Source organism: Eptesicus fuscus, chromosome 7, assembly GCF_027574615.1.
Source record: "Eptesicus fuscus isolate TK198812 chromosome 7, DD_ASM_mEF_20220401, whole genome shotgun sequence".
NCBI classification, from domain to species: domain Eukaryota; kingdom Metazoa; phylum Chordata; class Mammalia; order Chiroptera; family Vespertilionidae; genus Eptesicus; species Eptesicus fuscus.
Genome location: NC_072479.1, coordinates 66,563,215 through 66,576,007, shown reverse-complemented (window position 1 = coordinate 66,576,007; position 12,793 = coordinate 66,563,215). Strand labels below are relative to the sequence as shown.

Genomic DNA, 12,793 nt, shown 5'->3' with positions numbered 1-12,793 from the left:
AAGTATGAAATATTGCATGCTCTTCATTATTATGCAATTATTTGAAATTATATCATACTTTTTAATATCCACTATTTTTTCTGGAAGAAGACTTATTTTACTAAAATTTGAGATAAATAAAATTAGTAACAAATTATGCTAGGAACTGCAGCAATAATTGTGGGAGAAGAATAAAGCATAGGGCACTGATAATAGAAAATTCAGTATTATAAATATTTCATAGGGCATATTTGATTGTAAGCATTTCCCTATAAACCAAGTAAGAACTTTTGGCAATGCCTACCATTCTAGAATATGTATTTTTCCCATAACATGATATGTATAAGGCAAAGTTAGCTAGACAAAAGATGGAAAACCCCAGTGAGAATATGATTTGAGACAGTTTATAAGAGGAAAATTTATCTGAGTCAAATATAAAAAATATTTAAAGCACTAAAATTTATAGTCAAATTAAACTATTATCTAAGTATGTTCTTTTAAAGGAATAGCCTCACTTTTCTGGTCCAGGATTATATTCTAAACATATTCGCAACTTAAAATAGGCCACAATCAGTACAGGAAACAAGAAAGGTGGTAAATCTTACACCTTCATTAGCAGAACTTTCACAAGAGAACAAAATAGTAGTAAAGATTTAGTGTGCTGCTAATTTCTCTTGGTGAATTCCATGTTCTTTTTGATCTGTATTATAAAATCCATCTATGGCTAGCAAAGTCTTTCTCAGAATATAAAATATCAGTTAAAGACCATGTTTGTTCACATTTATGAATTGAGAGCTTTAGTAGATGTTAGTTAGATGGGATGATTATTTCATTTTGAGCCCACAACACATGGGGGATTTTAGAGGGAAATTAATTTCTCATGCTACTTTTTCTCAGGAATGGTATTTCTGAGACATGCATAGAGAAAGGGTGATCAGGGGTAGATCTATGGCAGAAGGGAAAAATCCAAATGAGTGAAAAAAATGAAAAGAGATTTTGACTATTAGTTCAACTCATTCCACAAAAATATACTGAGTGCCAAACATGTGTCAAGTAAGTCTTGGTCCTTACAAGTTTGAAGGTGAATAAAAACATGGTTTCTTGCTAAGAAGCCTTAACCTCACTGGGGATTAAGACAAGTGAAAAAAAATATTTGCGGCACATATGTTAAGTGTTGTGGAAGCAAGCATTGAGGAGGAAATAATTGTTTCAAAGGATGATCGTTCTGGTGAATTTTGTGAGATCAGCAGTAATTTTCAAGGCATAAAAGGGGATGGAAGGGCATTCCAGTCTCAGGAAATAAGTGGGAACTCAATCAGGAATGGCAACTGAATCTGGAATGTAGGATCCAACAAAGAACATAAGGAAGATATAGTTGGAGTATAGGTTATAGTCAATCTGTGAGAAGGGGGCAAATTGAATTTGTGGTTTTCATTTTTTTCTTCTTGTGTTTGAGCAGGAGGTGAAGAGGTCCTGAATTACTAAAGCAGAAGCAGTAGAGGGAGTGGAACAGAGCGATTCTAGATTCATATTGGAGATCAAATCAATTGTACTTGGTGACCAAGTTGGTATATTGCAAGTGAGGGAGAAAAGGCATTTTTGAAAATGACTGCATTTTCTGTTGTAAATGACTAAGTGAAAAGCAACATCATTAACTGAGCTAAGTAATGCAGAAGCATGGGCAAATTTTATAAAAGTATGATAGGAACCAGGAGTGCAGACGAAGAGAGAAGTGGTCTTGTGCTCTTTCTAAATTCTATAATATTTCTCCCAATGCCTGTTATTTCAAACATTTTAGCATATCATCACCAATTAACATCTAAGAGTCTCTCTGTATAAACTACACTGTGAAGAGACACAAAAGCACGAGACACAAGTTTTGAAGAGTGAAAAGTGAATGGCTCCCAAAATTTTATAATGGAATGACTAGAAGACTGGAGCTACTGGTAGAAATAGAGATGTTGAAAGAAGAATTTTAGTGTCCATTCACTGTTTGGAAATTTGACTTGCTCAATATAAACAAAATGGTTTCTTAAAGAATTTCTCAGAATTCCTGGTAGTTAGCAAGGAGTAACTACTCTGGATTTTTTTTTTTTAAATAAACTTCGTGCAGAAATGATGAAAGCCAATCTTATTGCACTTATTCGAACCCACGAAGAATTTGCAAATAACTTAAAATTTCAGGGTTTGCCACCATGAAAATGAGACTAAGAATGAGCCCTCTCACTGGAAAGGAAATTCTGAAAAATATATCAACAGAACCAAGGATATTCCATGCAAATATCATTCAAAGTGATTGGACTACTTTTATATCTCCTGAATGAGAAGCTAAACAAGCATGAACTCAGAAATTCTTTAGAAAAATGAGAATTGTGTCAGTAACTCCTTACACACTTTAGACCATAGTTAAAACAGCTGAGAAATCGTTTCTCCCGCAGAAGTAAAAGAGAAGGGATTCATCTGGTTATGATCTGCTTAATCGTTGTAGAGATTCCATGAATTCAGACAGTTTCTTACAAAAAATTCGTATGCATCTGGAGACACACTGAGGCACCAACTAATCCTTGTTGACAGATGGATGACACTGGATCCTGCAGCAAGGCCCCAGGGTCTGACAAACAAATGAGTTCAGGAACACAGTAGGAAGAAAAATCTTAAATACCAAAATACTGCCTCAAACAGGTGAGTCACTCATTTGTTATAGCCCCAAAGCAAAGATTAATCAAGAAAGATCAAATAGGACTTTCCTCCCAGTTTTACCCCGGGAAAGCTTCCAAGGTGGCTGTGCCTCTGAATCACCACGTGAAACCAGTGAGGGGCCAGGATCCTTAGCTCTTGTAGTTACTACGGAGGTATTTGGATACAGACAGTAATTTCCAACTCTCAACTCATTGTGTTAAGGAAGGTTGGATTATTGCATCCTCTAACCATATTTATAGTAAGAGATATTAATGAAGCATCTGTGGAGTAGAAAAAATAGCACTGGGCTTAGAATCAGATTTGAATTCAATACCCACTTTTGCCTTGTCCTAGGTGGAAAAATTTGACCCATAGAACCCTCATCTGCAAATGAGGATAACAATACATGCTTCAACTGTATGTTATAAGAATGAAAAAAAATAATGTTACAAACTTCCCTGAACAGAGTAGGCAACTAATAAATGATAAAAATAAAAACAATTCATTAAACAGGTATTTGCTGATGACATGGTATGGGCCAGACTGTCTAGAAAACTTATGAGTAAATTAAGTACTTTAAAAAAATATCCTTCTGCCCTGGCTGGTTTAGCTCAGTGGTTACAGCATCAGCCCATGGACCTAAGGGTAGAGGTTTTGATTCCTGGTCAAGGGCATGTACTTTGTTTGCAGGTTCAATCCCAGCCCCTGTTGGGGCACAATATGGAGGCAGCCAATCTATGTGTTTCTCTTACGTTTCTCTCTCTCTCTCTCTCTCTCTCTCTCTCTCTCTCTCTCTCTCTCCTCTCTTTCTCTTTCTCTTTCTCCCCCTTCCCCCTACCTCCACTCTCTCTAAAAATAAATGAGAAAAAATATCCTCATTCTTCCGGTGAGGGGAAAAAAAAAATCTTCTTTTTATTATTCTCATATGAATATATCTGCATATTTAAATTTTGGAATTTTCCTCATCATTAGTTGAAAATTTTATTTAAAAAGAGAAGCATAGATAAAATTTAAATTGAACTTAATCTGCATCTACACTTTGATAAAACCCGAAACCAAAATGGAAATCACCCCCAAGTAGGCCAGCCACTCAATGGCTACTGCTAACTAGAGCCCCACAAGGATCCACATGAACTGGATGCAACTTTTACTTTGGGGATCATAGCACCGATTGACAGAGGCAGCCCCATAGCTCTCATCTTCTTGAATGTTCTAAGGAAATTTAAAGGGCAATATACCTATTTTTTTCTAGAACTAGGGAATGATTTATCTCATAAAGATTGATACTAGAAATAATCAGGCAAATGTATGTCTACTAAAAATATGTCACCTTTCCTATGATTTTAGGGATGCCTATACAAAAAAGATTCTCTATGAATAAATAGTTATGATAGTCAGCTGCCTGATGGGTAGGCCTTTCTGGTTCCATTGTCTCACCTAGAAATAAACATTGTGCCCCACCATGACCTTGAACCTGGGTATTAAAATCAGAAAAAAAGTTGTTTATTCAAATTTATGTAAAACAACTGAGATGGGCTTATTGGGCTTTGTGGGAAGACATAAACAGCCTGCTTCTCTTCGTTTGAATTTCTTTTGATTAGATATAATAAATTTAGGAAAATTGACTGTCATGACCAATTAGTTTTATTCTTACTCTTTATTGTCAGTACTCTAAAATACCAGCTGAGACAAGGCTATCAAATGAGCCAGTGTGTCCCTGTGAGAGGTGGGGAATAGTCCTTTTTCATCCCTAAGTGAACCCAATGGGCTATGTATCTGTAGCCTCCCAAATTTCCAGAAAGTCTTAGTCACAGATGTGCTCAACTGGTCCCTCAAGCCCAGCACTAAAGAGGATCCTTCCACTTTGGCCCGAGACACACACAAATTCTTAAACTTTCTCTCTGGCTCTACTTGCTGTTTTTTTTTGCCTCAAAAACTGTTTGGGGGAAGGCAAAGTCAGTCAGGGCAGTGGAAGGAATAATTTAACATGTGTTGTTGTGTTGAATTACATAGAATGGGGCATCTGAAGTCCCCTGTCCCTGGAACATTAATCAAGGTTGAGAGAAATGGATCCTGGTGGTAGTGTGATGTATTCCACAAAGCTGGGGCTCTCCATGTAAGAGCGCTATGTCAAACAGCCATGTCCAAACCCAAATGCAAAGATGAACTGATCCATTCCACCAGCTCTGGTTGTCTGTGAATTCATCACAAGGAATTGGAATGTTACTTGTTAAAGATTTTGTATAAGATGAGAAAAAAATAAATAAATCCATGATACCCATTACATGTATGTTGCACATTTTATAGAAAAGAATCCACATACTGAGGTCTGGGTTTCTTCAGTTTTCCTTCATGGTCCAGGATATTCTTTCTAAATATTTGCTAAATAAAGTCACATTTTAAATGAAGAAACTAAATTTCGTATTTCAAATTCACAATTATTAGGTGATAAACTATTTTAATTTAATCATCACAAATATCCTGCTATTAAGTAGTGTGCTCTTCATTTTACAGATAATGAAATGAAGGCTCCAAGAGGTTAAGTACCTTGTGAGAGGTCACACACACACACTCAAGTGAGGGCACTAGTGCTCAAATAGAATGCTTTCTAACCTCAAATCCCATGCTCTTGTGAAGCATCACTTTGCATTTCTAAAGATGTAGGCAAGCCAATTTTAAAAGTCCTCAGAATTATAGTCTCATCTTACCCCCAAATGATGTCAAAATTAGGTTATTTGAGTATGTGTGAGCATGTGCTTGTTGGCCAATAGGCAGTTAGAATTTACTTTTACATTTCCCAGCAAATAATCAGTCTTTACTGTATTGGAAATGCTTGCTCCTTTCTCAAAGAGGAATGCATCCTGGCAATCTAGCATTTTCTGGGAGGGAAAGGGCCAGAGTCAACAGTAAGGAACTAATACGACTGCTAGAATAAGCTGCCAGCAAGACATGTACCCCCGCCAAAAAAAATCTATTTTGCTTGGCATATGGGTTTATAATTGCCAAACAAGTAGGAGCAGCAAGATTAGTGGGTTTTACCAGATTGACAAACCCATCAAAGCCACTATCACTTATATGATCAAGCTTTTAATATATATATTTATAAAGCAATATCAACTTTGATTATCATAAATAAGGGGAAATATAACAAATGTGTTTGCAAATTTTATGGCTCAATGCTTGATATTCTTAAATATATATGGTTTGCTTAGAATCATAGACTCATGGCCATAGTAGGAACCTAAGGACTTAGAACATTGAACCCTATCATTTAACAGAAGGAAAATCCACATCCGTAACAAGTTAAGTAGCCAAAGATCACACCAGCTTCAGAGCCATATCTTGAGTCAAAATATTCTTTTTTGCCCAAAGTTATACAACTCACTATTGGCAGAACTGGAAGTAGGTCTTAAGCTGTTCTTTTGTTTTTATTTCTCCACATAACTTAGAGTTTGCTATCTCAAGGAGGCACAAGGAAATAAAATTATTAAAAGCAAAATAAACAAGCTGGTACATACAGACAGTATGAAAACATAGGTATCCAAAGGCAAAAACAATCATCAGATGTTAAAAAAAAAAAAAGCTACTGTATTTCAAAGGTCAAATCCATTTCTCTTTTGTTTTCTTTTCCAGAAAGTCTTAAAACAAATTGGGGTAAATATCCATTACTTCATTTTGTCAAAGGCAGGTAGTTAATGCTTATAATAATTGATATAAAGTTGAAAACTGTCTCAGAATTTTTCCCAAGAGACCTATTTGAATAGAAACCAACTAACTTTATAAAAAGACACCTCTTTTAATTTTTTAAATATATTTTATTGATTTTTTTACAGAGAGGAAGAGGGATAGAGAGTTAGAAACATCAATGAGAGAGAGACATCAATCAGCTGCCTCCTGCACACCCCCTACTGGAGATGTGCCCGCAACCAAGGTACATGCCCTTGACTGGAATCGAACCTGGGACCCTTTAGTCCGCAGGCCGCTGCTCTATCCACTGAGCCAAACTGGTCAGGGCCCTCTTTTAATTTTTAATATGCATTAGACAACTAATTAAAATAATTTTGGTATATAGCCTAAAGGAAATTTTAACATTAACCTTACTAAATTACATGAGTTTTATTAGAAATTCTATGCCAGTTTCCAAGAAAGCAAAACTCTACTATTTTGTAAATTTGTACATTTTGCACCTTGGCTCTATTCTATAATTTTCTTGGATAACATGTAGACAGGATAAAAAATCAGGTGAGAATCTATGGGGGAAAATCATGCAAGAGAAAATATGCAAGTAAGAAAAGACACTACAAGATGAAAATTCCAGAAATGAAGTAACCAATAAAGATTGTTTTGTCTCAGACACTTTGTAAAATTCCAGTAGCCAAGACAAATTTTAACATATTTGTTTTTGCCTCAAGTATAAAATCCTGCACAAAAATTGGGAGTGCATGAATTTTTTAAATTATCTTTGAAAATTCATTCATGCATTATGCGTCAGTTTCTCAAAGGAAGAAACAGCACTTCCTCCTTTCATGCATGTCTGCCATAAATTTAAGAAAATAAGTACCATTTCTCACCTCACCTTCAACAATCAAATGGAAAAACAGACATAAATAATTTGCTGAGTGTACAAGGGTAAAGGAGTGACTCAGCATTTCCAACAGGTTGGGCTAAATCCAAAAACAAAGCTCTTAACCGCTACCATTTTTTTCAGACTAAATTCTTATGGTTGAATAAATGTGTAAAATGACAATCTCCCAACAGGCCTTCCTCTACAAATAAATAAGTTCAGAAATACAGACCTTACGTAGTCCCAGGCACTGTACTTTATTAAATTTCTTAGCATGTTTTCCTTTATGTAGTAATTATCACTGTTTAAATTCCAAATCTTAGAGTAAATATAACTATACAGATTTATGTACTCAGCCAAAAAAAAAAAAAAAAAGTTAGTTCCTTGTCTTACACATTCTAATGCTGCACCTATCATGAATAGCTCTCAAGGATTACTCATAAAAATGGCTCCTGTACTCTGAGTAATTTATATAAATGTTCTTTAAGTTTTCAGTAGCTAAATAGATCAATTGCTTTTCTTATCTTGATTAACTTCAAGCAATTGGGGAAAGCCAATTAGAGAGGTTATGAATAATGCAGGCGAATAATTGCATGAAACACTTTTCTTAATTACTGCGAAGCACATTTTCCAAAGTTGCCGACAGAACAGTATTCTTGTGACATGCTACTTGACAAAAATCTTACACGGTCAACAATTGAGGAGATAGGAATTGTGCTGTTGCTTTTGGTGACTCTCTGTGTGCATTTACACTTTTGGTGACTCTCTGTGTGCATTTACACTTTTGGTGACTCTCTGTGTGCATTTACATTACACTGTGTGCATTGAAATGTATTCTCTCTTTTCCCAGAATCCCTCTTTTTCTTCTGGAACCACACAGTCCTTTCACTGTGGAAAGTATTGTAGGAAGTACCTGCGATCAGAATAAAAATTGACATCTTGTAACCCTGCCTCCTTGGCCACAGGAATTGGTTGAGGGATGGGAGATTGTTCCAAGCCAGTTCAATCACAGAAATTCATTAAGTCAGCCAGGGTAATTGGTCTGGGGTTGTGTTGTGACCCAGACTTTGCAAGTCAGAATCTTTCCTTGAAAGTTTTCTTACTGGAGTTGGGGTTAAAAGATATCATATCTTTTATCTTGAGAATATATTATTGTGAGCTTGGTGCTCTTGTGTATCTTGAAAAATTAGTCTAAGTGTATGAAGCAATCTGCAAAGGAAGAAGAGATGAAAATACAAAACATGGAAGACCCAGGTGCTCAGTTAACTTCTCTAGTTGCCCCAAAGTGCTATAACATCAGCTCTTTCTTCAATTGTGCTCCTGTTACTAAAAGCAAAGTACTCACTTCATACTGAACTTAGTCCACACAGCTAAAAATATGATTTGGATATAATATATTCTCTGTCCTGAAGTTGTTCACAATCTAGAGACTTTAACCATTGTAAACATAGAGAGTGACATGACACTCTCTAATAAAATTCCAAGTATTACGGCATCATCAGCAATAGCAAAGAAGAAGGAGTTCGAATTGGACCATGGTGTACAAATTTAAGCATCAGAAAAGAGATTTGTTTTAAAAACTAACTAGAGCAGTTCTCTACTTATCATAAAGTATGAAGAGATTGTTAAACATTGCTTAACATTTACTTGGAATTTTTCTTCTGAGTATGTACCTCCCTGTATCAGGAACCCTTCCTGAAGGAAATAAGTCTGGGCAGTTCAGTTTTTTAAAAAATCAAGAAAATCCAGTGGAATAGCTATAATAGTCTAAAATGGCTTTACAGTTGTTCTAACAGGGTAAAACGATTCATGATATTGATGATTTTTTACATGTTTGACATTCAGTACATATGTGAAAAGGAAAATACATTATTTACTACCTACCAAGTAAATACTGAGATTATGTTTGATAGCAGTGTGGTGATATACATTTTGTTAGATACAAAACCAATATATATTGAAAATCCCTCAAGAATATAGGGATCCCACATATGAAATGACTTTAAATAGTGAATCAGTCAGGTCTCTAATTTGTATTTGGAATGTGGAAGAGAATTGGAGATGAAGACCACAATTACATAAGCTTGAGCCATTAGAGAAATTAAATATAACACACATAAACATGAAGAGTTTATTTAGAATAAGTCAAATATCCTGATGTTGAAGCCACAAATTATGAAATTGTGTTTGGTTTTCATACTAACACCAGAACTTCAAAATGGCATCCACAATTGACTAAACTTCTTTCCGCGGCCACAGTTTGTACTGAGCCAACCCACATAGTCAGGCAAGTACAAGAACGTGTGCTCATTGCTGATGTAATTTGTGGTGCAAGGAGGGAGCATTGCCGAGTTGCTGCAGTCATTCCCAGACAAAGGTCTTCAGGTCAGATCATTTAAATTAGGTCAAACATTGAAAACTACTGACTTTTTATTTTTGAATATGATTGAGGTTTATTATTCTTCATCTTATCAGAGCAAAATAGCATGTGGGTTGTGGCATATTTTAAATATATCTATGTAGAAAAAAATGGAGGACAAAATACTGCAACAAAATAAGATTCTTCAAAATGCTTGGGTGCTGTACCTTCCCCTATGTCATTTCTTTTCTTTCTGTGCCTTTGCCTTGACACATTAAGTTCCGGGTGTAGTGTCTTTATGCATTTCTAGAATTGGTCCCTTTTTACAGCTGTCTACAGAAAGTGGCAGAGTGGTATAGAGTATGGTCTTTGGAGCCAGGCCTATCTGAGATCTAATCTTGGCTCTGCCCACTCTACTGGCCTTGGCCTTGAACAAGTCATTTTACCTAAATTCTATGTTATATAATCTATAAAATCAGAATAATACGACCATTATTATTCTAGGCTGTGGCATTAATGTCAAAATGTATATAAAGAGCCAGCATAGTGTCTGTCTCATGGCTGCTAAATAGGAGCTCTCATGGTCACTATTAGTGATTAGTGTAATCACTGTTATTGATAGCTTTACTTTCAGCATTGATGAGGCTACAAGTAGCTATTTGAGGATTGTTTCTATTGCACTTCCAGTTCTACCCTCACTTTTTGATCTTTAGTATATTGCTTATTTCTAAGAACTATTTTAACTGTGTTAGATGATGTTTTCCATGTAGCATGAATGCTGCTAACAGGGCAATAGGGGAATGCATGCATGCAGATAGACCGACACAATCTTCTAACATATGAGAAAAATGCATGTACTTTTAATGACCATAGATTCGAGAGAAATTCCCCAAATCTTCCTAAATATAAGAGGAATATTCCAAATAAAGGGGTGTTTTAGGCCACTGTTAACATGGTAAAATAATAATGATTTAATTTTTAAAGTAAACTTCCAACACTTGACACAAATTTGCATATTTACAAGCTGTTGACTGTACTTTTTAGCCTGTCACTCATTCCAGCAGTGTGTTCATTGATGATGGGGCCTCGTGGCTGTAGAGAGTGGAAAGGAATACTATGCCTTCTTGGTTACATTTTTCATCCCTTTTTCAAGAATTCCAGTGTGGGCAGGACCTACACCTATAAACTTGCTTGACCACAAGAAAAGCCCTTCTGGATGTAATTATTAGCCTAATCTATATATATAAAAGCCTAATATGCTAAGTGTCTGACCATTCGACCAGTTGCTATGATGCACACTGACCACCAAGGGGCAGACGCTCTGACCAGTAGGTTAGCTTGCTGCTGGGGTCTGGCCGATGGGGACTGGGCAAGATGGGCTGGGCACGCCCTGGAGCCCTCCTGTGGCTGGCCAACCTCCCAGGGTTGTTGTTGTTATATCATGTTGTTATTGCTTATTTATTAATCAAATTATATGTTTTCATATACATTTTACTACTTTTCTTTCATCTCTGACACTTCTATTATAGAGAAAGGGTGAATAGCGATATTAAAGTATTTCTACTAATTAATTTCCTTTCAATGTGCACAAATCTATACACCAGGCCACTAGTATGTAATATAAATCCATAGCATGTTATATCATTTTTATTTTTAATTCACAATACAACATCTCAGGGCAATTATTCGTTAAATTTGAATAGATGATTTACAATTATTCAAATTATTTTTCTGTTGGTCCTGGCCAGGTAGTTCAGTTTTTAAGAGCATCACCCCTGTACTCCAAGATTGTGAGCTTGATCCCTGGTCAGGGCACATACAAGAATCGACCAATGAATGCATAAATAAGTGGAACAATAAATCAGTGTTTCTCTTTCTCTCTCCCCCTTTCTCTCTCTAAAATCAATCAGTATATAAAAGTTTCAAAATAATTTTTTTGAAATCATGGTGTATAAGCATCTAAATGTCTTAAAACCATTGGGATGTGAAGTTATATAATATCTATTTAGTTATATCTATGATGTCATTATCCCAAATAACCTTATTAGTATTTTTACTATCACCTCTTTATCTTATTTTTTAACATGTCACATAGATTTTTTTATTTATATATGTTTTTTGATCTGGTCCTTCTGGTAGGAATTTGGGACTGTGAGATCATGGAGAAAACAAACATTTGTGATCTTATCATCTTAAATGATTTACATGAACATGTATAAACAGAGCACGTGCTCTCATATAAAATCCTTCATCTAATATTTCTGTTTTTCTTAAATGACCTAAGAATAGAGAAGCAGTGTGTGTGTGTGTGTGTGTGTGTGTGTGTGTGTGTGTGTGTGTGTTAAGGAACCACTTGGTTTTCAGGCCTATGTATTCTGACTTTCCCCAAAGCATTGATAAGAATAGTGTCTATTATCAGTGAAATTTCATACATGTTTTTGGTTTACTTTGTAGGTACATCCACCCTCTTACCAAGTCTTCTTGGCTTACTGCTGCCTGCCTTTGGCATCCTTGTCCACTTGGAATTCTGAATGTGGTCTGACAGCTGCTGCTCCTGACCCAGCTCAGAGAACATCCTTCATCCCTGCGATGACTATAGATTCTTCCAATTCCTGCGGCTCCATCCTAAGCCAAATACATTATTCTTTAACAAACTATCCAACTGATTTACAACACATGTTATGACTGAGGCATTCAGGAACCCCTTCATCCAAAAGAAACTTTTAAATGGATATAAAATGATTTTTAACTCGTTCCAATATGCCTTATAAACCACTTAACCTGATTCTGTGACAGTTGCATGATTTAATCCAATGGGACAAGTTACAGTGTTCAATTCAATTCCATAGGCTGTAGAGTGAAAGTAAAATCACCATACACAGGTGCTTTAAATTCAATAACAAGTTGTGAAATATAATAGAGGTTGAAATGTTGATTGTATGTGGTAAATGTAAGAGTAATACAGTCTCTTGTACTATCCCCTCTGTTTTGGGTCCTGCATATTTTCGAATGGCCCCCTATCATTCATGACATTTTCAGTTTTCTTAAAAAGAATAGGGTATAACTGAAACATTGTGACTTAAATCCCATTACCAAATCATCTTACTGAATGAGTTGAAAGATTTGGAATATTCAAAACCAAATTCTAGAACTTATTATCAGTATTCTTATTTTGAAAGTAAGTAATTTTCTAAACATTTAATTTTTAGAAT

General features: G+C 35.6%; 1 protein-coding gene across 1 annotated transcript in view; it reads left to right on the top strand.

Moving 5' to 3' along the window:
• Positions 1 to 12,264, top strand: part of CNTN1 (contactin 1) — a 129,966-nt gene extending 117,702 nt beyond the window's left edge. Inside the window, exon 23 of the mRNA XM_008140559.3 lies at positions 12,036 to 12,264. Within this exon, the coding sequence (XP_008138781.1) occupies positions 12,036 to 12,112 (77 nt within the window). The 3' untranslated portion in view covers positions 12,113 to 12,264. The remainder of the gene's footprint in view (positions 1 to 12,035) is intronic.
• Positions 12,265 to 12,793: the final 529 nt, after the last annotated feature.